Source organism: Salvelinus namaycush, chromosome 29 (genome assembly GCF_016432855.1).
Source record: "Salvelinus namaycush isolate Seneca chromosome 29, SaNama_1.0, whole genome shotgun sequence".
NCBI classification, from domain to species: Eukaryota; Metazoa; Chordata; class Actinopteri; order Salmoniformes; family Salmonidae; genus Salvelinus; species Salvelinus namaycush.
The window spans coordinates 23,606,527-23,631,794 of record NC_052335.1 but is presented as its reverse complement, the minus strand read 5'-3'; the positions used below and the strand labels follow the sequence as shown (position 1 = coordinate 23,631,794).

The window sequence follows — 25,268 nt, the reverse complement described above, 5'->3', positions numbered from 1 at the left end:
TACAAACAAGCAAGATTTCTGGCTCTCACAGACCTGTAACTTCTTCTTTAAGAGGCTCCTCTGTCCTCCACTCGTTACCTGTATTAATGGCACCTGTTTGAACTTGTTATCAGTATAAAAGTCACCTGTCCACAACCTCAAACAGTCACACTCCAAACTCCACTATGGCCAAGACCAAAGAGCTGTCAAAGGACACCAGAAACAAAATTGTAGACCTGCACCAGGCTGGGAAGACTGAATCTGCAATAGGTAAGCAGCTTGGTTTGAAGAAATCAACTGTGGGAGCAATTATTAGGAAATGGAAGACATACAAGACCACTGATAATCTCCCTCGATCTGGGGCTCCACGCAAGATCTCACCCCGTGGGGTCAAAATGATCACAAGAACGGTGAGCAAAAATCCCAGAACCACAAGGGGGGACCTAGTGAATGACCTGCAGAGAGCTGGGACCAAAGTAACAAAGCCTACCATCAGTAACACACTACGCCACCAGGGACTCAAATCCTGCAGTGCCAGACGTGTCCCCCTGCTTAAGCCAGTACATGTCCAGGCCCGTCTGAAGTTTGCTAGAGAGCATTTGGATGATCCAGAAGAAGATTGGGAGAATGTCATATGGTCAGATGAAACCAAAATATAACTTTTTGGTAAAAACTCAACTCGTCGTGTTTGGAGGACAAAGAATGCTGAGTTGCATCCAAAGAACACCATACCTACTGTGAAGCATGGGGGTGGAAACATCATGCTTTGGGGCTGTAAAGAATGAATGGGGCCATGTATCGTGAGATTTTGAGTGAAAACCTCCTTCCATCAGCAAGGGCATTGAAGATGAAACGTGGCTGGGTCTTTCAGCATGACAATGATCCCAAACACACCGCCCGGGCAACGAAGGAGTGGCTTCGTAAGAAGCATTTCAAGGTCCTGGAGTGGCCTAGCCAGTCTCCAGATCTCAACCCCATAGAAAATCTTTGGAGGGAGTTGAAAATCCGTGTTGCCCAGCAACAGCCCCAAAACATCACTGCTCTAGAGGAGATCTGCATGGAGGAATGGGCCAAAATACCAGCAACAGTGTGTGAAAACCTTGTGAAGACTTACAGAAAACGTTTGACCTCTGTCATTGCCAACAAAGGGTATATAACAAAGTATTGAGATAAACTTTAGTTATTGACCAAATACTTTTTTCCACCATAATTTGCAAATAAATTCATTAAAAATCCTACAATGTGATTTTCTGGATTATTTTCTCTCATTTTGTCTGTCATAGTTGAAGTGTACCTATAATGAAAATTACAGGCCTCTCTCATCTTGTGTGGGAGTGGGAGTGGGAGTGGGAGAACTTGCACAATTGGTGGCTGACTAAATACTTTTTTGCCCCACTGTGTGTGTGTGTGTGTGTGTGTGTATGTATATATATATATATATATATCACACACACACACAAAAGTATGTGGACACCCCTTCAAATTAGTGGATTAGGCCATTTCAGCCACACCCGTTGCTGACAGGTGTATAAAATCGAGCAGACAGCCAATCTCCATAGACAAACATTGGCAGTAGAATGGCCTTCCTGAAGAGCTCAGTGACTTTCAACGCGGCACCGTCATAGGATGCCACCTTTCCAACAGGTCAGTTCGTCAAATTTCTGCCCTGCTAGAGCTGCCCCGGTCAACTGTAAGTGCTGTTATTGTGAAGTGGAAACATCTAGGAGCAACAACGGCTCAGCCACAAAGTAGTAGGCCACACAAGCTCACAGAACGGGACTGCCGAGTGCTGAAGAGCGTAGCGTGTAAAAATCGTCTGTCCTAGATTGCAACACTCACTACCGAGTTCAAAACTGCCTCTGGAAGCAACGTCAGCATAAGAACTGCTCATTGGGAGCATCATGAAATGGGTTTCCATGGCTGAGCAAATCTAAGATCACCAGGCACAATGCCAAGCGTCGGCTGGAGTGGTGTAAATCTCACTGCCATTGGACTCTGGAGTGTTCTCTGGAGTGATGAATCACACAATGTCAAATACAGGTAGCCTAGTCAAATAATTAACATCCAATCCAATTAACCGTTACTCTCTCGTGGGAATTCCACTAACGGTCTGTATGTAGTCAAACGTAGCTGCTGCTCATGTTGGTATCTGTACTGATGGTGCAAAAGCCATGACAGGGAGACATAGTAGAGTGGTAACGCGCGTGCAAGCAGTTTCTCTCGACACCACTTGGGTACACTGCAGCATCCACCGAGAGGCTCTTGCTGCCAAGGGAATGCCTGACAGCTTGAAAGACGTTTTGGACACCACAGTGAAAATGGTTAACTTTGTTAAAGCAAGACCTCTGAACTCTCGTGTATTTTCTGCACTATGCAGTAATATGGGCAGCGACCATGTAAAACTTTTACAACATACAGAAGTGCGCTGGTTATCAAGGGGCAAATTATTGGCACGTTTTTTTAAAATTGAGAGACGAGCTTAAAGTTTTCTTTACTGACCATAATTTTCACTTGTTTGACCGCTTGCATGATGACGAGTTTCTCACACGATTGGCCCATCTGGGTGATGTTTTTTCTCCCCTGAATGATCTGAATCTAGGATTACAGGGACTCTTCCCAACTATATTCAATGTGCGGGACAAAATTGAGGCTATGATTAAGAAGTTGGAGCTCTTTTCTGTCTGCATTAACAAGGACAACACACAGGTCTTTCTATCATTGTATGATTTTTTTTGTGTGCAAATTAACTCAATCTTACGGATAATGTCAAATGTGATATAGCGAAGCACCTGAGTGAGTTGGGTGCGCAATTACGCAGGTACTTTCCCGAAACGGATGACACAAACAACTGGATTCGTTATCCCTTTCATGCCTTGCCTCCAGTCCACTTACCGATATCTGAACAAGAGAGCCTCATCGAAATTGCAACAAGCGGTTCTGTGAAAATGTCATTTAAAATCAGAAGCCACTGCCAGATTTCTGGATTGGAGTATCCTTCCTGCCTTGGAAAATCTCTCTGTTAAGACACTGATGCCCTTTGCAACCACGTATGTGAGAGTGGCTTCTCGTCCCTCACTAGCATGGAAAATGATTTAAGACAGACTTTCCAATACAACCCGACATTGCAGAGTTATGCGCATCCTTTCAAGCACACCCTTCTCATTAACCTGTGGTGAGTTATTCACAATTTTCGATTAACAAATAAGGTTTTATATGTAAGATGGTTAAATAATGAGCAAAATTATTGATTATTATAATATTACTTGTGCCTGGTCCTATAAGAGCTCTTTGTCACTTCCCACAAGTCGAGTTGTGACAAAAACTCACACTCATTCTTATGTTTAATAAATGTATCATATGTGGCAGGCTTACAATGATGACAAAAAACAACATTTGAGAGTGTGCTGACCCTGGTGCTAGAGGGGGTACGCAGCTGACCCTGGTGCTAGAGGGGGTACACAGCTGACCCTGGTGCTAGAGGGGGTACACAGCTGACCCTGGTGCTAGAGGGGGTACGCAGCTGACCCTGGTGCTAGAGGGGGTACGCAGCTGACCCTGGTGCTAGAGGGGGTACGCAGCTGACCCTGGTGCTAGAGGGGGTACGCAGCTGACCCTGGTGCTAGAGGGGGTACACAGCTGACCCTGGTGCTAGAGGGGGTACACAGCTGACCCTGGTGCTAGAGGGGGTACGCAGCTGACCCTGGTGCTAGAGGGGGTACGCAGCTGACCCTGGTGCTAGAGGGGGTACGCAGCTGACCCTGGTGCTAGAGGGGGTACGCAGCTGAAGGTTGAATGTTTGAAGGGGTACGGGACCATAAAAAGTTTGGGAACCACTGTTCTAGACAATTCCAACTTTGTGGCAACAGTTTTGGGAAGGCCCTTTCCTGTTTCAGCATGACAATGCACCCGTGCACAAAGTGAGATCCACCCATCGAACACCTTTGGGATGAATTGGAACGCCGACTGCGAGCCAGGTCTAATCGCCCAACATCAGGGCCCAACCTCACTAATGCTCTTGTGGCTGAATGGAAGAAGGTCCCCGCAGCAATGTTCCAACATCTAGTGGAAAGCCTTCCCAGAAGAGTGGAGGCTGTTATAGCAGCAAAGGAGGGACCAACACCATATTAATGCCCATGATTTTGGAATGAGATGTTCGAAGAGCATGTGTCCACATACTTTTGGCCATGTAGTGTACTGCACTACTTTGACAAGAGCCCTATGGGTCCTGGTCAAATGTAGTGCACTATATAGGGAATAGCGTACCTTTTGGGACGCAGCCTCTAATTGTGTCCCTGTCTGATATCACATATTCCGTAGTATTCTGGCACATGGGCTGACCTACTGCTTACCGACTTACCACACGCCAGGTGCACCTGTCGGGAACATGGAACACCCTTCCTAAATAAATACCCACCATCCACACACACACACACACACACACACACACACACCATTTCCAACACGGCACGGCCAAGGCACAGGCACACAAACACCACAACAGCGTCATTGCACACTGACGCACGCTCTCTGACACATGCACAGGCAAACAAACACAACCATCATCAATGACACTCTCTCCGCTTTGCACACACACACCCAAACTACTCTTTCAAACCAATATACACAAACATGGCTATTGAGAGCTCCACAGATCTGCTCTGTTCTTGCTAAACTAATTCCATCTGCAGCTCAGCCAGACAACAACACTCCCCCTTATTCTCTCCAAGAGCTTTATTATAACCCTTTCAACGCCAGACTCTCTCCAGCACCCAGCACCTGGTTGCTTCATTTAAAACAACCTAAATGGGTTTGTATGTTTGTTTGTTTGTTGTCAAAGTGGTGGGAGTTAAAACTCTCACCAGTGAGAGGGACTATCACAGTAGTGCAAATCCAACGTCAATGGAAATGCTGAATAAACCTTCTAATTTTATGAACATTTTTCATAATTTACTGTAATTAGGAAGCACTGAGAGAAAGCTAACCTGCACTGCCTGTGACACTGTACCTTAGTTTTTCACAATACCTAATCTCCAGACCAAGTCTGCAACACTGCAAGCCCATTATCTGCTTTACACTCGGTTTTCAATTGTAAAACACACTTTTTACAAAACAGTTCTCTACATTAGACACCTCATTCAAAACTAACAGGTCTTGCGTTTTGTTTGGAAAACACTGCCATTCCAAATGCCACACTCATTTAGCGATTACCTACACCCAGTGCTCACGTGTGGAAACACATAGCCAATTTCTTCACTTAGAAATCAGAGCTTGAGCACTATAAATAGGCTTCAGGTTGGCTTTCTTGGTTTGGACAACAATGGAGGCCAATTTTGGAGAGAGTTAGAGGAAGAGTGAGAGGAAGAGGGGGATGAGGACAAGGAGGAGGAAGAGAGCCAATTTGTTTCTCTTCTACTGTATTTGTTTTGTCTGTTACTGTTCATCCTGAAATCTGGATGAAAATACAATGTTTTGAGAAAGAAATACATTTTATCCCCCCCTTGCATGTCTGATTACAGTGTAAACATATACTGAATATGCATACATACTGTATATTTGTTCACATACATGTACGTGTGAGTGCTATGACAAACTGCAGTGGACTCCACTGCACATTGAACATGCAAAAGACAAGATAGTAGTGTTTTACATTTGTCACATCCGTGTATAGTTGGCTTGTATAAGTGCTAATCGTTTGATGGTTTGTGTGTAGAGTTTATGCAAAAACACCAGTTTGAGAAGTTATAAAAATGTTTTGAATTAAGTGTTTGGGTTTGCAAGAGATGTGTGACGTTTTGCATGTTGTGTGTGTGTTTTGGGGTTTTGTGTGTAGAGTCTAGAGAAAAGGAGTCATAGTTTCAGAAATCATGTGGAAGCAATTGTCAAAAACTGTAATACAATCCATGCACTGACTGGATCTTCTGCTGCCTGCCCTTTTGTTTTGCACCCCAATATTATCCAGGCAGCTCTGAGGCATCCCTGGCAAATAGATTCAACATTGGACATGCAGCAACAAGAGTAAACTTGTGTAAACTTGTCCCTGGAAATGCCTTTCCCTTTGATCAGACCTCTACAAACACAGTCGTACATGAAAGACATTATCTAATCCTCCAATATGTGAAATACCTGGAATAGAGTGAGGGAAAGCTTCTGCAGGACTTTAGACTCCCACAATCTTGAGCTGATGGGGACGGGCTTGGCTTCAGATAAGGGGGAATAGTACCTGCGAGTACAACGTGCACGCACAAACAAACAAAACTGTGGCACTAAAAGGGACTCAGCACTTTGACCAGAGCAGAGGGAGGAAAAACAGAACAGCTAGCATATCCCACTAGGCTTAGCGGGCGGCTCTGTTAGTCCCTGCACACAAAGGTGAGCTTTCCTTCCTGAAAGGTAAGGTGAACAATCCAGCCTTTCACCCCTGGGTTCCCCTTTCTTCCTGATGGTTCTGGTGACAGAGGGGCTGGGAATGGGGATAGGGCTGGGGATGAACACTAACAGGGCCCAGCGGTGTCCCAGACGTGTAGCAGACACTGGAGAAGTGTTAGGAAAACATGGAGGGCCTTCTCCAGGAGAAAGTGACCTCCCTCCAAAAACAAAGTAAACTCCTCCAAGTAAACAGTGGCCTACTGAACCCTCGACCCTTCCCTCCCCTCCTCTCCACACTTCTCCCCTCCCTTCTTCCTAAATCATATTTTTCCATCCATATTGTATTTTTTCTTCCTATAAATTGTACTCAATACTGGAATAATAAGACCTGTGTTTATGTTACTTTGCCTCGGCTGAAACTGGACTATTTTTACTCCCCCCAGATCAAACCTCCCAACCTGACTCTCCACAGACCACACAACTAATCAAATCAAACTGATTTATAAAGCCCTTCGTACATCAGCTGAGATCTCAAAGTGCTGTACAGAAACCCAGCCTAAAACCCCAAACAGCAAGCAATGCAGGTGTAGAAGCACGGTGGCTATGAAAAACTCCCTAGAAAGGCCAGAACCTAGGAAGAAACCTAGAGAGGAACCAGGCTATGAGGGGTGGCCAGTCCTCTTCTGGCTGTGCCGGGGTGGAGATTATAACAGAACATGGCCAAGATGTTCAAATGTTCATAAATGATCAGCATGGTCAAATAATAATAATCACAGTAGTTGTCGAGGGTGCAGCACCTCAGGAGTAAATGTCAGTTGGCTTTTCATTGCCGATCATTAAGAGTATCTCTACCGCTCCTGCTGTCTCTAGAGAGTTGAAAACAGCAGGTCTGGGACAGGTAGCACGTCGGGTGAACAGGTCAGGGTTCCATAGCCGCAGGCAGAACAGTTGAAACTGGAGCAGCAGCACTGTAAGGCATTGCTATAAAATACTGCAACTGGTACGCATCCAAACAACTTGTAGCACATTTAGAAACTGTTAGGAATGGAGTGAAAAATGTATATTTAGATTGAGTTCTTGTGTCTGGAATCCCTGAGTTCTGGAGAGTCTCATGCTCTTTGACATATGCTATGTACAGTATAATATATGCTATGTACAGTATAATATATGCTATGTACAGTATAATATAGGCTGATGTGCTACTATTCAGACTTCAGCAGTTATCTAAGAATGTGAAAGGCACCACAGATTAACAGTCCAGTATGATATGTAAGCAGTGCTTGTATTTTATATCTTTGTACTCCCATTTAAAGAGAAAACAATCTGAAATAAGCTGACAGAAAATCATCAATTGATGTGTGTCTAAACTTGATAAGCCTACATCATAGCAGTTTAACAGCATTTCAAATGTTGATATTCAATGAAAAGAAAAATAGATGCTTATGATTAAATGTGAAACAATACTCAGTTGAACTGAGAATAATATTTCTAGAACGGCCAAAAGGTCAGTACTTAAAAACAACGGTCATACAGGTCAATGAGACCACACAGTAACTCAAGTTCACACACACAGCCATACTGTATTTAGCCCAGCCAGCATGTCACAGGCATGAAGCACTTCATAGTCGAGGTGTATGCCCATCTCATCACCTTTCACACTAATAACACTTGATACTAATGCGTTTTGTATCTGTGTTTGTGAAGAACTATTAACACTGATAACTGAGTTACCCAGAGCCAATGTCCAAAACACATCATGAAGGGAGATATTAAGAATATGATGGACCGTGTCCGCTGGAGAGGCTGCTGAGGGGAGGACGGCTTGTAATAATGTCTGGAACGGAGCAAATGGAATGGCATCAAACACATATAAACCATGTTTGATACCATTACACTAATTCCGCTCCAGCCATTACCACAGGCCTGTCCTCCCCAATGAAGGTGTCACCAACCTCCTGTGAAATCAACCCCACATGTTCCACACTGCCACATCTCTATGATGTGTTTCTACATGTCAGTAACCTTTAACACAGAGACCTGAGTAATGAAACACAAATACACAAACCAACACATTCACACAGTACACATCAAAGATTCCCCCATGAAAAACAAAACCACTCACCAGGTGAACGTAAGGCACAAAGTATCCGTAGAGGGCTGCAGGGATGCCGAAGACCCAGATCCGGTAGCCCAGAGACTTCCAGATGCTGACGTTGAACACCTTGCTCATGGGCGGGCAGCGGCTGCCTGGCTTATTGCTGTTGATAGGCTTGGGCAGCAGGGGAGTATAGGTTAACCCAGCCAGCATGAGGATGAACATGAGGATGCTGAGGATCCTCATGGTGTGCTGCAGGCCCACCTTCTCCAGCAGGCCGGACAGGAGGAAGGGCAGGGTGACGGTGAAGGCAGAGCTGCCGGCCGTCACGATGCCGTTGACAAGGCCCAGGCGCTTCTTGAAGTAGTGTCCCAGGATCACCAGACTGGGCTGGTAGGCGAAGGAGCAGCCCGTGGCGAACACGATGCCATAAGTAAAGTACATGGGACCCAGGGACCTGTGGGGTCAGAGAGGAGAGACCAGACAGGATGCGAGGTCAAGTTGATGTTTACAGCTGCTTAAAGTTCACACATAGAAAAACAAGTTTGAGGAACTTGACTCCATAGAGGAGCTAGCTAAACAAGTTCTCATGTCTGACTCATTTGAGTCTAGTTTGGAAAACAAACTAGACTTCCTGGCTTGGTTCAACTTCCAAAACCTGGAGGGTATCAGTTACAGCCTCACTCCCAGGGTGTGTGTACCATGTTGACTGAGTAATGTCAGCCCTGTGTGTTTGTTAACCTCCCAGTCCTGTGTGAGCCAACTGCAGGCCGGACTGTAGGAGGGTTACCGTTAGCACAAAGCTAATTCTGGATAAATAGATGAGCGAGGGAGGTCAGGGGTGAGCTGGAGCTGCTTCTAGGCCAGGCCAAGCCAGGTTAGAGCTAATGGCACGTCTCTCAGAGTGTCATCTACAGTCATCAAGACAAGAGCTCTAATGTTTACTCACTTCTCACACCACTACAGGGCTGATACCAGATAAAACACAGCTTATTAATTTATGGCCTCACCTTTAAATGATCCTTTCCCAGTACTTCTACTCAGTGGTGGAAAAGTATGCAATTGTCATACTTCAGTAAAAAATTAAATATAACTTAATAGAAAATGACTCAAGTAAAAGTGAAAGTCACCAAGTAAAATACTACTTGAGTAAAAGTTCAAAAGTATTTGGTTTTAAATATACTGAAGTATCGAAAGTAAAAGTATAAATTATTTCAAATTCCTTATATTAAAAAAAGCTAATGGCACTATTCCAGTTTTTTATTTATTTTACGGATAGCCATGGGCACATCATTAACAAACAAAGCATTTGTGTTTAGTGAGTCAGCCAGGGATGTTCTCTTGATAAGTGCGTGAATTGGACCATTTTCTTGTCCTGCTAAGCATTCAAAATGTAATGAGTTTTTTGGGGTGTCAAGGAAAATGTATGGAGTAAAAAGAGCATTATTTTCTTTAGGAATGTAGTGAAGTAAAAGTTGTAAAAAATATAAATAGTAAAGTACAGATACCCCAAAAAACGACTTTAGTAGTACTTTAAAGTATTTTCACTTAAGTACTTTATACCACTGCTTCTACTGTACCCTGGTGATCTTTGTTCACTCATTTTAGACTATCATGAGTCTGGATATGCAGAAGTAGGATCTTAATTTGAGCCAGTTTGCTACAGCAGGAAAATAATCCTGCAGCAATAACAGGAAATATGAATTATGTGTATTATAATTAAATTTACATTTTTGTAGAGGTTGATACATTTTTCATAAGGAAAAAACTAGTCAGATTTCAAAGCGGAAACTTAAGAAGCCTTTTTAAACCTCAAATACACCACAAGTTTTAAATGTCCTAAAAGTTATTTCTGCAACAGGGTGATCAAATTAAGATCCTACATCTGTAGGACATCCCAGAGGGTTTTCTAAGTGTTATTTGAAGGGCATCAAGATACTGACTGAGCTGACAGTATTATTACACTGGCCAGGTGTAGAACATTGTTAGCTTATAAGCAATATTTAATGCTATATTAGGTGATGGAAGTGTCAACAGAAACTATTGTGCAATGTATTTCCACGCTGTCAAGGTACTGTTGTATGTATTAACATAGATTAAATGGTTGAGTTTGGTAGTGTACCATCACATGAGATGATTAGAAAGGGATGACGGGAGACCAACCCTTAACTGCAGTAGGCCCTTTATCTTGTTATCACACATGCACACACGTGTAAGGAGGACTTTAGTATAAAGAAGTCCCCAACACACCCGACAACATTTCAACACAACACATAAGAATGGTTGATGAAAGAGGGTAGCTATAGAAGTACTGACGTGACGAAAGAGCTGGCCAGCAATCCCACCAGGCCCACGGCGGCTCCACCCACAGCTGTCACCCTGCAGCCAAGCAGGTCTGTGAAGACACTGACAATGGGAGAACAGAAGAAGATCATCCCCATGGAGAGGGAGCCCACCCACGCTGCAGGACAGAGAGACACACAGAGAGATAGGAGAGTTAGGCTTAAAGCACATACTGTTCTACATTACAGCTCAGAGACAATAACAGCAACACTTCACACAGACCATAGAGATCCTATTAAATTACCTAAATCTATAATACAGACTGTTGTTACATGGGAAATGTTGCGCCACGCTAAAAACAATTTAAAACAGGTTTTAAGAATTACTATGAACAATTCTTGTCAACAAGAAAATACATGAGTAAGTAAAAGCTCGCGTCCTATAGGTTAAGCTTATATGCTTAGTTGTGCATTATGTACACATATATCAGATAGTTTCTGGGTTAAGAGATTTGAGTTTACTACAGTACAAGCTCTACGCGGATGCAGGATTCGGAGTGTTGCAATGTCGTTTTTCGTCACAAATGTGCGGCTCCGCTCTGGCATTCAACATACTTTTTTACGACCTTAAAATTGCGACACCCTGTATCATTCCTTCCGCAGCTGTGGGGGCAGTGTTGTCGCTTTGTTCCTTAATCTGATCTATAAGCTTTTCATCAAAGTAGACCATTTTGCATTGCTAACCAAATATAATCTCAACGAATGTTCAAACAGTAAACCAAACAACAAGAATCCATCCAAAAAGGTATTTTGTTTAGAAGTAATAACTAGTATTTACAGACTATTGTGAAATGGTAGAACCTGCTGTAGCCAACTAGCTAGCCATGTGCTTTTTTCTGCCTGACCAAAACATGACGAGATTCTATTTTTAGCTGATATGGGAATGAATACACAAGCAGCATGAACTGAGATAATATTTTAGGTTACACCGGCAAGTATAAGAATATTTGCCAAGGCATATATTTTTATTATAAATCTGATTATTTCACATGGAGATGTGGGAAGCTAAAAGGCTAGCTAGCCAGGCTAAAGCTAGCTAGTTACTACTACTAGAAAGGGAAGGCCACTCTTCCTTGGTTTCACAAAATGAAATGACACACACACACACACACACTTTGCCATCCCCTCATTGGGAATGAGAGTGGGACCGGCGAGGATATCATGTTACCAAAAGGTGTCCCCTACTTCAAAAATCCCACTTCACCCACATAGATTGACAGAGTGAAGCTTGTAGTAACCTTTAGGTGTGACTCCTCAGATCATTGAACTAAACAAATGCATGAACTCAGGTCTAAACTTTGACTAATCCTAAACCATGCTTATCATGACAGTCCTAAAGTATGACGAGGATGAGTGAACTAAATGTCTGAATGAGTCCCTGAGTATACCAAACATTAGGAACATCTTAATATTGAGTTGCTGCTTGTTTCAAGCAGACCACCATAGTCCCTGTGCCCAAGGAAGCGAAGACAACCTGCCTAAATGATTACCGCCCCGTAGCACTCACGTCGGTAGCCACGAAGTGCTTTGAAAGGCTGGTCATGGTTCACATCAACAGCATCCTCCCGGATACCTTAGACCCACTCCAATTCGCATACCGGCGCCGCAGATCCACAGATGACACAATCTCAATCGCACTCCACACTGCCCTTTCCCACCTGGACAAAAGGAACACCTATGTGAGAATGCTGTTCATTGACTACAGCTCAGCATTCAACACTATAGTGCCCACGAAGCTCATCACTAAACTAAGGACCCTGGGACTAAACACCTCCCTCTGCAACTGGATCCTGGACTTCTTGACGGGGCGCCCCCAGGTGGTAAGGGTAGGCAACAACACGTCTGCCACGCTGATCCTCAACACTGGGGCCACTCAGGGGGGGTGTACTTACGTCTGCCACGCTGATCCTCAACACTGGGGCCACTCAGGGGGGTGTACTTAGTCCCTTACTGTACTCCTTGTTCACCCATGACTGCGTGGCCAAACACGACTCCAACACCATAATTAAGTTTGCTGACGACACAACAGTGGTAGGCCTGATCACCGACAACGATGAGACAGCCTATAGGGAGGTCAGAGACCTGGCAGTGTGGTGCCAGAAAAACAACCTCTCCCTCAATGTGAGCAAGACAAAGGAGCTGATCGTAGACTACAGGAAAAGGAGGGCCAAACAGGCCCCCATTAAAGGGGCTGTAGTGGAGCATGTCGAGAGTTTCAAGTTCCTTGGTGTCCACATCACCAACAAACTATCATGGTCCAAACACACCAAGACAGTTGTGAAGAGGGCACGACAACATTTTTTCCCCCTCAGGAGACTGAAGAGATTTGGCATGGGTCCACAGATCCTCAAAAGTTCTACAGCTGCACCATCAAGAGCATCCTGACCGGTTGCATCAGCGCCTGGTATGGTAACTGCTCGGCATCTGACCGTAAGGCGCTAGAGGGTAGTGTGTACAGCCCAGTACATCACTGGGGCGAAGCTTTCTGCCATACAGGACCTATATAATAGGCGGTGTCAGAGGAAAGCCCAAAACATTGTCAGAGACTCCAGTCATCCAAGTCATAGACTGTTTTCTCTGCTACCGCACGGCAAGTCTAGAACAAAAAGGCTCCTTAACAGCTTCTACCCTCAAGCTATAAGACCGCTGAACAATTAATCAAATGGCCACCGGAATATTTACATTGACCCCCCCCTCCATTTGTTTTGTACACTGCTGCTACTCGCTGTTTATTATCTATGCATAGTCACTTCACCCTTACCTACATGTACAAATTACCTCGACTAACCTGTACCCCCCACACATCGACTCGGTACCGGTACCCCCTGTATATATATCCTCGTTATTGTTATTTTATTGTGTTACTTTTCATTATATTTTACTTGAGTTTATTTGGTAAATATTTTAATAACTCTTCTTGAACTGCACTGTTGGTTAAGGGCTTGTAAGTAAGCATTTCACGGTAAGGTCTACACTTGTTGTATTCGGCACGTGACAAATAAAGTTTGATTTGATTCGATTTGAAGTTGGCTGGATGTCCTTTGGGTGGTGGACCATTCTTGATACAAATGGGAAACTGTTGAGCGTGAAAACCGTAGCAGCATTGCAGTTCTTGACGCAAACCGGTCCGCCTGGCACCTACCACCATACCCCGCTCAAAGTTACTTCAATTCACCCTCTGAATGGCACACATACACAATCCATGTCTCAATTGTCTCAAGGCTTAAAAACCTTCATTAACCGGTCTCCTTCCCTTCATCAACACTAATTGAAGTGGATTAAACAAGTGACATCAATAAGGGATCATAGCTTTCACCTGGATGCACCTGGCCAGTCTGTGTTATGGAAAGAACATGTGTTCTTAATGTTTTATATACTCACTATATAGTACAGTAAACTACAATGCTTTTTGGCTATACACAGGGTTTTCCACAGGCTTGATCTAAACATGTAGCACCTCCCAGACCAGTATTGAAGAGCAGTGGTTGGTAGGACAGAGGAGTAGGAAGAGACTGAGGAAAGAGGAAGCTCTACAGACAATGTCCTCCTAACAGATAGATACAAATAACCTTTACAGTTCTTCATTACAAAAAAGGCCTATGTTATCAGTCCTTTATGACATTACCTGGCCAGAATACCATCTAGATCAAATATATCTCCAAACAGAATACACTCTCGGTTTTCTGCCAAGAATGTGCTTATTCCTCTTGTTTAGTGAGCAGGTAAACTACTACAGGGACTAACAGAAGCCAGTCTAATAGAGGTGATTAACAACACCAGTGCCACCGGCTGCATCCGACCTAGAGACCCATGGCTGTTCTGCTTGTCTGATCTGTATTTGGGTCCCAGCAGGCATTAGTCTGTTCTACCACCATGCCATGGCCATTAACAACACTCACTCTAGGAACCCTCCTTGAAATAGTCTAAATAAACACAGCATGGAGCTGAATAAACATTGTTTCTGGCCTTTATTCTTATCATAGGAAATAAGCAAACATGAGATGGGGAGAGGAAAGACAAGCAACAGTAAAATAACACACACACACACACAGGGCAATTGTGCAAGAGTCAGCCAGTGCCCTTTGACCAAAAAAATTATAGAAGTATAATTACCAAGTGAATAACAAATGTTTGGAGCAAGACCGACTGGGCCACTGCTAGGGGTAACTCCCAGTCACACTGACTAGCACCACAACTCACAGACAAGAGGGGATAATTTCTGCTACTAGTTTCCCCACAGAAATAAACCAGTCTGGGGAATGTGACAGGGGAAACAAAACTTCACACAAGTGAAAGTGCTGAGCCCTTAAAAGGTCTCGGAGTTCTTTTCCCCCCATTCCATCCAGGGGAAGAGCATGGGTCAGGGTTCACAGTTTATTCTCCTCTTATTTTCCCTTTGAGGAATCCCTTTTCTCCCAAGGCTGCCTGCTAGGCTAATTCTATTATACAAAGATTGTCATCACAAGCGTGATCTATTTGTACAATCCATCACAGTCCAAAATCAGTAGGTGTCTATAATATCAACATGATAAATAAGACAAGGCCCCACAAGTGAATGTATATAGTACACCCAACAAATCCTGTTTGTGCCATCTTGCCAACTCAAGGACCATAGGAGCTGGTGAGACTGCACAAACAGAGCTGGTAACAGGCTAGTGAACAGACTCGATGCTAGAGCCACTCCTAGGGATGGAAACACAAGGCCAGGACATTGACTCAGTGAATGTGACAGAACCAAAGACTCTGTCTAGCCTGGTGACTAGTAGTGGCGTGGCATGATATAATAGGCTAATCATTCAGCTTGTAATAAAGCTATATCTGTGTGCTTAATGAATTTAATCTACACCTCTGCGAAATGAACGATTGAACAGAGTTTGCAGAGTCACAGAAGGTAACCTGAGTAGGCTTAATATTATCTAAAAGCAGGTCGGAACGTTCTCCACTTACAAGCTACATTACATAGTCTGTTCATATTTTCTTATTTAGTAATAGCCTACACTGAGTGTACAAAACATTAGGAACACCTGCTCTTTCCATGACAGACTGACCAGCTGAAAGCTATGATTCCTTATTGATGTCACTTGTTAAATCCACTTCAAATCAGTGTAGATGAAGGGGAAGAGACGGGTTAAAGGAGGATGTTTTAGCCTTGAGACATGGATTGTGTATTTGTGACATTCAGATGGTGAATGGGCAAGACAAAATATTTAAGTGCCTTTGACTGGGTTATGGTAGTAGGTGCCAGGCTCACTGATTTGAGTGTGTCAAGAACTGCAATGCTGCTGGGTTTTTCACGCTATGGGTGCAGTCATAAACAGGTTAAAGCCACATTTAAAGGTCTGTATTCGGGTCCCAACTCAACAAATCCCTCAACATTCTATGGATGTTCTAAGAGTCGGTCTTCTCATATTTGCTGAGACGTCATACCACTTTAGCCTACATTATGTAATACATGGACATGAGCAAAAAGGAAGAAAAATCTCACAAAAGACAACAGGAAATTGCTGTCCTGTTTTCATCTTTGGGCTTTCTCGATTTAAAAGCATTTACGCTTCAGACGAAGGGAAGAATATCAAATTGAAAATGTAATATCAGGACGATCCTCTTTTCCAGGTGACATCCTGCTAGTGCCGGAGGCCCCGACAGTACAGTCACTGACAGACAGCCCGGGCAGAGCTGGTCTAGGTCTCCTCTGTTCACTTCCTAACCTCTCTCTCCGTTGTGCTCCCAGACTGTGGATGGTGAACCCAGTCAACCCAGCAGCCAGACCTACCTCACCCCACGCCATGAAACAATCCCCTCACACGCAATTACCCTGGGCCTGCATCTCCCTCGACTAAGACCTCACTGGGAAGCTATGCAACTAAGGGTCAATGAACACTCTTGCTGTAAAACGTTTATAGCTCTAGCTAGCATTTCATAGTTTCTACAATTTCAATTAATTTTGCAAATAGGGTTCGAGCAGCAAACATTTTTTTAAATAGATTCAGCTGGTATGGCAGTTATTATGCTGTCAGAAGGGAAATCAGTCTGTCTCACTACTTGGTTCCTATTTTTCTGTGATTCAGTGACAGAGCCCAGGATGACCGAGAAAATAGGACAAAATGTTTGTCCTTTTCACATGGTGAGGAAGTCTGTCTGTCCTGTCCCCCCTCTAGGCTCTTCTCTGGCATTAAGCAGTAACATTAAACAGTAGCTAGCTGCACACAGTTTCTGAACAGGACGTCTCAGGGTTCTAGTTAATGGAAGATAGTGGCTACCCACTCCGGACAGAAGTCAATTCAACGTCTATTCCACATTGGTTCAATGTAATTTCATTGAAATGACGTGGAAACAGGGCCTCCCGGGTGGCGCAGTGGTCTAGGGTACTGCATCGCAGCGCTAGCTGTGCCACCAGAGACTGGGTTCGAGCCCAGGCTCTGTCGCAGCCGGCCGCGACTGGGAGGTCCATGGGGTGACGCACAATTGGCCTAGCGTCGTCCGGGTTAGGGAGGGTTTGACCGGTAGGGATATCCTTGTCTCATCGCACACTAGCGACTCCTGTGGCGGGCCGGGCACAGTGCACGCTAACCAGGTCGCCAGGTGCACGGTGTTTCCTCCGACACATTGGTGCGGCTGGCTTACGGGTTGGATGCGCACTGTGTTAAGCAGTGCGGCTTGGTTGGGTTGTGTTTCGGAGAACGCATGGCTTTCGACCTTTGTCTCTCCCGAGCCTGTACGGGAGGTGTAGCGATGAGACAAGATAGTAACTACTAACAATTGGATACTACGAAATTTGGGAGAAAATGGGGTCAAATTAAAAATAATATATATTTTTTTAATGACGTGGAAACAACATTGATTCAACCAGTGTGTGCCCAGTGGGTAGAACCTAAACTCAGTAAACACAGTAAAAACCTCACATTTAGCCCCTTAGCTGGGGGTTAGGCTACTTAATCACCGCAGTCAATGGAAAGTTACTACTAAGGGCAATGCAGAACATCCCATATTACCCCTTTTCAATGTTCGTCAAACAAAAAGCCACTCATAATACATTCTAGGAAAGAGGCTTAATAGAAACAGCCTGGATGGCCCAGCAACATGGAACATTAAAATAGATACACAAATTTTCAGGACACAGGCTTCACCTGATACCACACAGCCCAGGGCCAGAGAAGAGAACCGTCACAACTTTAGGACTCTCCCTTCCTACCCAGCAGAGCCAAGTGTTAATAAAACAACAGCACACACTGTTCTACCCTAACCACACAGAGGAAAACTTAGCTCACTTACAGATTGTTCATGTGTCCTCACTGGGCACACCACGTTGAGACGTTGATCAATGACATTTCAACCTTTGTTGAATTCCCAATGTTTTATCACTAAGCTTTAAACCATCTAAAAGCATAAAATTCCAATGGACAAACAGTTGTCATCTAAATGTGCCATCACTGCACTTCCAAATATTCAAACTTGAAGATAGATGGGGAGTGGCAGTGAACAGCAAATTTAACAGAGCATGAGGATGTCACGAATCCCGCCTAAGATGGTGCCTCTTCCTGTTCGGGCGGCGCTCGGCGGTCGTCGTCACCGGCCTACTAGCTGCCATCGATTCTCTTCTTTTTGTTTCTGTTAGTTTGGGCTGATTGGGTGCACCTGTTTTGAGTTTAGTTTTGTGGGTAGGCTATTTAAGGGCAGTAGGCCCGCTGGCTTTTGTGCGGGCTTGTTATTCTGTTTGTGGTGTTTGTATTTCGTGTGGATTTTGTCCGTGTTTATTGTGGACTGGATTTTGACGCGCCCTTTTGTTGTGTGGCGTAGCCGTCTCGTTTATATTCTATTTTGGAATATTAAGTATATCCACTTGCTCGAAACTACCCTGCTCTCTGCGCCTGACTCCTTCATTCACCATTGGAAACGTAACAGAGGAAGAAAGGGAGAAAATCCCCAAATCCAGATGTGCAAAACGGATACAGACATACCCAAGATGACTCAAAGCTGTAATAACCGCCAAAGGTGCTTCTACAAAGTATTGACTCAGGGGTGTGAATACTTATGTAAATTAGATATTTCTGTGTTTAATTTTCAATAAATTAGCAAAAATGTCTAAAAACATGTTTTCACTTCGTCCTATAATGACCAAGTGAAAACAACATGTTTTTAGACATTTTTGCTAATTTATTGAAAATGAAATACAGAAATATCTAATAGATAGGTAAAACAAAACATCTATTTTGTATTCAGGCTGTAACACGTAATAAATGTGTAATAAGTCAAAGGGTATGAATACTTTCTGAAGGTACTGTAGTTACAATAGGCAAACCTCAAAATGAGTAACACATTCATGGCCATATTTTAAGGTTGAATAAATACTGTAACATTCGTTTACAAGCTAGCCTTAACATTTCTTTATTAAAAAGTAATACCGAATTGTGTTTGGTTGTCAACACAACCACATATCAACATTTGAAGGAGATGTATCTTCTGTGCCACTGACTTAAACTGCAGTTTGTCTACAAATTAATCATTGATATGTTGGATTCACATCTCCATCTAAACCAAGGCTCAGTGTTAAAGAATAGGACTAAATCAAAATTTACATTTAAAGTTTGATTTGATTTAGTCCTAATCTTTAACTTTGATTTTTGGTTGAGATGGAGATGTGAATCCAACATATTAATGATTCACTTAAAGATTACATTTGAAATCAACCAAAGCTTGAAACCCTATGCCTACATGTATTTTTATTTGTTGAATTGAAACAATAGCTGTTGACTTTGCAAATGCTTTATAGGCCTAAGTAGTATAATTTATGATATATGACTTATAATGTATGGTTACATTTAATTTGTTCTGTTAAACCTACCCTTTGGAATGACATGCATGTTTGTGTGCCTGTCTGTTGGAATATTCAACCTGGTCTCAGACTAGACCTAGTAAATGTACATCTGGGACACTCAAAAAAGTATGATATGTTACGTTTGGTATGGTTACGTGAGAGATGGTTACGGTGGTTGGTCGGGGTGAATGGGGGGGGGGGGCGTATAACGCGAATGTCTAGCAACCCAAAGGTTGTGAATTGGTTGTGTAATGTTAGCCACCTAGCTAGAATTCATAACATATCATACGTTTTGCAACTCGTAACATATTGTATGGTTTGCAAATGCGTACAGTGTACTTTAAAAAAAAGTGGTAACATAATATGAATTGTAATTCATAACATATCATACGAAATGGATGAAGGACATCCACAAATTAATACATACCATACGAAACAAACATAATAATACGAAATGCTCTGAGACCAGGTTGGAATATTTCATGACTTTGAGGTTTCCCCACAATATCCTCAGGCTAATTAAAAACATGCTAATTTTCTATAAAGACACACCATCCCCAAGACTAGTCTTCCATGTATGACTTTACACTACCACTCTGCTGATATAAAAATGTAACCTAGCACAGAGTGACCAGTTACTCCCTAATCTAACCACTAACCAGTATGGGCAGGGGTGCAGGTGATCGGTCTTCAGGTGGAGCTCAGCTCAGTGACTCATTAGATCCATTTAAGGACTGGAGGCTGCAGGAAGGCATGCTCAGGCCTGCTCCTCAGTCTCAGTCTGGGCCTCCTCTGCCTGTCTGCCTGATTAATAATACCATGCAGCCTTGCTCGCTGATGAGTCTCTTCACTTCACACAGAATACACAGTGCTGGATGGAACAGCCTGGATGGCCCAGCAACATGGAACATTAAAATAGACACACACATTTTCAGGACACAGGCTTCACCTGATACCACACAGCCCAGGGCCAGAGAAGAGAACTGTCACACCTTTAGGACTCTCCCTTCCTACCCAGCAGAGCCAAGTGTTAATAAATCAACAGCACACACTGTTCTACCCTAACCACACAGAGGAAAGCTTAGCTCACTTACAGATTGTTCATGTGTCCTCACTGGGCACACCACGTTGAGACGTTGATCAATGACATTTCAACCTTTGTTGAATTCCCAATGTGTTATCACTAAGCTTTAAACCATCTAAAAGCATAAAATTCCAATGGACAAACAGTTGTCATCTAAATGTGCCATCACTGCACTTCCAAATATTCAAACTTGAAGATAGATGGGGAGTGGCAGTGAACAGCAAATTTAACAGAGCATGAGGAAGAAAGGGAGAAAATCCCCAAATCCAGATGTGCAAAACAGATACAGACATACCCAAGATGACTCAAAGCTGTAATAACCGCCAAAGGTGCTTCTACAAAGTATTGACTCAGGGGTGTGAATACTTATGTAAATTAGATATTTCTGTATTTAATTTTCAATAAATTAGCAAAAATGTCTAAAAACATGTTTTCACTTCGTCCTATAATGACCAAGTGAAAACAACATGTTTAGACATTTTTGCTAATTTATTGAAAATGAAATACAGAAATATCTAATAGATAGGTAAAACAAAACATCTATTTTGTATTCAGGCTGTAACACGTAATAAATGTGTAATAAGTCAAAGGGTATGAATACTTTCTGAAGGTACTGTAGTTACAATAGGCAAACCTCAAAATGAGTAACACATTCATGGCCATATTTTAAGGTTGAATAAATACTGTAACATTCGTTTACAAGCTAGCCTTAACATTTCTTTATTAAAAAGTAATACCGAATTGTGTTTGGTTGTCAACACAACCACATATCAACATTTGAAGGAGATGTATCTTCTGTGCCACTGACTTAAACTGCAGTTTGTCTACAAATTAATCATTGATATGTTGGATTCACATCTCCATCTAAACCAAGGCTCAGTGTTAAAGAATAGGACTAAATCAAAATTTACATTTAAAGTTTGATTTGATTTAGTCCTAATCTTTAACTTTGATTTTTGGTTGAGATGGAGATGTGAATCCAACATATTAATGATTCACTTAAAGATTACATTTGAAATCAACCAAAGCTTGAAACCCTATGCCTACATGTATTTTTATTTGTTGAATTGAAACAATAGCTGTTGACTTTGCAAATGCTTTATAGGCCTAAGTAGTATAATTTATGATATATGACTTATAATGTATGGTTACATTTAATTTGTTCTGTTAAACCTACCCTTTGGAATGACATGCATGTTTGTGTGCCTGTCTGTTGGAATATTCAACCTGGTCTCAGACTAGACCTAGTAAATGTACATCTGGGACACTCAAAAAAGTATGATATGTTACGTTTGGTATGGTTACGTGAGAGATGGTTACGGTGGTTGGTCGGGGTGAATGGGGGGGGGGGCGTATAACGCGAATGTCTAGCAACCCAAAGGTTGTGAATTGGTTGTGTAATGTTAGCCACCTAGCTAGAATTCATAACATATCATACGTTTTGCAACTCGTAACATATTGTATGGTTTGCAAATGCGTACAGTGTACTTTAAAAAAAAGTGGTAACATAATATGAATTGTAATTCATAACATATCATACGAAATGGATGAAGGACATCCACAAATTAATACATACCATACGAAACAAACATAATAATACGAAATGCTCTGAGACCAGGTTGGAATATTTCATGACTTTGAGGTTTCCCCACAATATCCTCAGGCTAATTAAAAACATGCTAATTTTCTATAAAGACACACCATCCCCAAGACTAGTCTTCCATGTATGACTTTACACTACCACTCTGCTGATATAAAAATGTAACCTAGCACAGAGTGACCAGTTACTCCCTAATCTAACCACTAACCAGTATGGGCAGGGGTGCAGGTGATCGGTCTTCAGGTGGAGCTCAGCTCAGTGACTCATTAGATCCATTTAAGGACTGGAGGCTGCAGGAAGGCATGCTCAGGCCTGCTCCTCAGTCTCAGTCTGGGCCTCCTCTGCCTGTCTGCCTGATTAATAATACCATGCAGCCTTGCTCGCTGATGAGTCTCTTCACTTCACACAGAATACACAGTGCTGGATGGAACAGCCTGGATGGCCCAGCAACATGGAACATTAAAATACACACACACATTTTCAGGACACAGGCTTCACCTGATACCACACAGCCCAGGGCCAGAGAAGAGAACTGTCACACCTTTAGGACTCTCCCTTCCTACCCAGCAGAGCCAAGTGTTAATAAATCAACAGCACACACTGTTCTACCCTAACCACACAGAGGAAAGCTTAGCTCACTTACAGATTGTTCATGTGTCCTCACTGGGCACACCACGTTGAGACGTTGATCAATGACATTTCAACCTTTGTTGAATTCCCAATGTGTTATCACTAAGCTTTAAACCATCTAAAAGCATAAAATTCCAATGGACAAACAGTTGTCATCTAAATGTGCCATCACTGCACTTCCAAATATTCAAACTTGAAGATAGATGGGGAGTGGCAGTGAACAGCAAATTTAACAGAGCATGAGGAAGAAAGGGAGAAAATCCCCAAATCCAGATGTGCAAAACAGATACAGACATACCCAAGATGACTCAAAGCTGTAATAACCGCCAAAGGTGCTTCTACAAAGTATTGACTCAGGGGTGTGAATACTTATGTAAATTAGATATTTCTGTATTTAATTTTCAATAAATTAGCAAAAATGTCTAAAAACATGTTTTCACTTCGTCCTATAATGACCAAGTGAAAACAACATGTTTAGACATTTTTGCTAATTTATTGAAAATGAAATACAGAAATATCTAATAGATAGGTAAAACAAAACATCTATTTTGTATTCAGGCTGTAACACGTAATAAATGTGTAATAAGTCAAAGGGTATGAATACTTTCTGAAGGTACTGTAGTTACAATAGGCAAACCTCAAAATGAGTAACACATTCATGGCCATATTTTAAGGTTGAATAAATACTGTAACATTCGTTTACAAGCTAGCCTTAACATTTCTTTATTAAAAAGTAATACCGAATTGTGTTTGGTTGTCAACACAACCACATATCAACATTTGAAGGAGATGTATCTTCTGTGCCACTGACTTAAACTGCAGTTTGTCTACAAATTAATCATTGATATGTTGGATTCACATCTCCATCTAAACCAAGGCTCAGTGTTAAAGAATAGGACTAAATCAAAATTTACATTTAAAGTTTGATTTGATTTAGTCCTAATCTTTAACTTTGATTTTTGGTTGAGATGGAGATGTGAATCCAACATATTAATGATTCACTTAAAGATTACATTTGAAATCAACCAAAGCTTGAAACCCTATGCCTACATGTATTTTTATTTGTTGAATTGAAACAATAGCTGTTGACTTTGCAAATGCTTTATAGGCCTAAGTAGTATAATTTATGATATATGACTTATAATGTATGGTTACATTTAATTTGTTCTGTTAAACCTACCCTTTGGAATGACATGCATGTTTGTGTGCCTGTCTGTTGGAATATTCAACCTGGTCTCAGACTAGACCTAGTAAATGTACATCTGGGACACTCAAAAAAGTATGATATGTTACGTTTGGTATGGTTACGTGAGAGATGGTTACGGTGGTTGGTCGGGGTGAATGGGGGGGGGGGGCGTATAACGCGAATGTCTAGCAACCCAAAGGTTGTGAATTGGTTGTGTAATGTTAGCCACCTAGCTAGAATTCATAACATATCATACGTTTTGCAACTCGTAACATATTGTATGGTTTGCAAATGCGTACAGTGTACTTTAAAAAAAAGTGGTAACATAATATGAATTGTAATTCATAACATATCATACGAAATGGATGAAGGACATCCACAAATTAATACATACCATACGAAACAAACATAATAATACGAAATGCTCTGAGACCAGGTTGGAATATTTCATGACTTTGAGGTTTCCCCACAATATCCTCAGGCTAATTAAAAACATGCTAATTTTCTATAAAGACACACCATCCCCAAGACTAGTCTTCCATGTATGACTTTACACTACCACTCTGCTGATATAAAAATGTAACCTAGCACAGAGTGACCAGTTACTCCCTAATCTAACCACTAACCAGTATGGGCAGGGGTGCAGGTGATCGGTCTTCAGGTGGAGCTCAGCTCAGTGACTCATTAGATCCATTTAAGGACTGGAGGCTGCAGGAAGGCATGCTCAGGCCTGCTCCTCAGTCTCAGTCTGGGCCTCCTCTGCCTGTCTGCCTGATTAATAATACCATGCAGCCTTGCTCGCTGATGAGTCTCTTCACTTCACACAGAATACACAGTGCTGGATGGAACAGCCTGGATGGCCCAGCAACATGGAACATTAAAATAGACACACACATTTTCAGGACACAGGCTTCACCTGATACCACACAGCCCAGGGCCAGAGAAGAGAACTGTCACACCTTTAGGACTCTCCCTTCCTACCCAGCAGAGCCAAGTGTTAATAAATCAACAGCACACACTGTTCTACCCTAACCACACAGAGGAAAGCTTAGCTCACTTACAGATTGTTCATGTGTCCTCACTGGGCACACCACGTTGAGACGTTGATCAATGACATTTCAACCTTTGTTGAATTCCCAATGTGTTATCACTAAGCTTTAAACCATCTAAA

At 42.5% G+C, this 25,268-nt stretch overlaps 1 protein-coding gene across 1 annotated transcript in view; it reads right to left on the bottom strand.

Moving 5' to 3' along the window:
• The window catches only part of LOC120024608 (monocarboxylate transporter 10-like), a 71,216-nt gene that overhangs the window by 11,211 nt on the left and 34,737 nt on the right, over positions 1-25,268 (bottom strand). Inside the window, exons 2-3 of the mRNA XM_038968903.1 lie at positions 10,757-10,901; positions 8,468-8,897 (exon numbers count right to left, since the gene is read on the bottom strand). Of these exons, the coding sequence (XP_038824831.1) occupies positions 8,468-8,897; positions 10,757-10,901 (575 nt within the window). The remainder of the gene's footprint in view (positions 1-8,467; positions 8,898-10,756; positions 10,902-25,268) is intronic.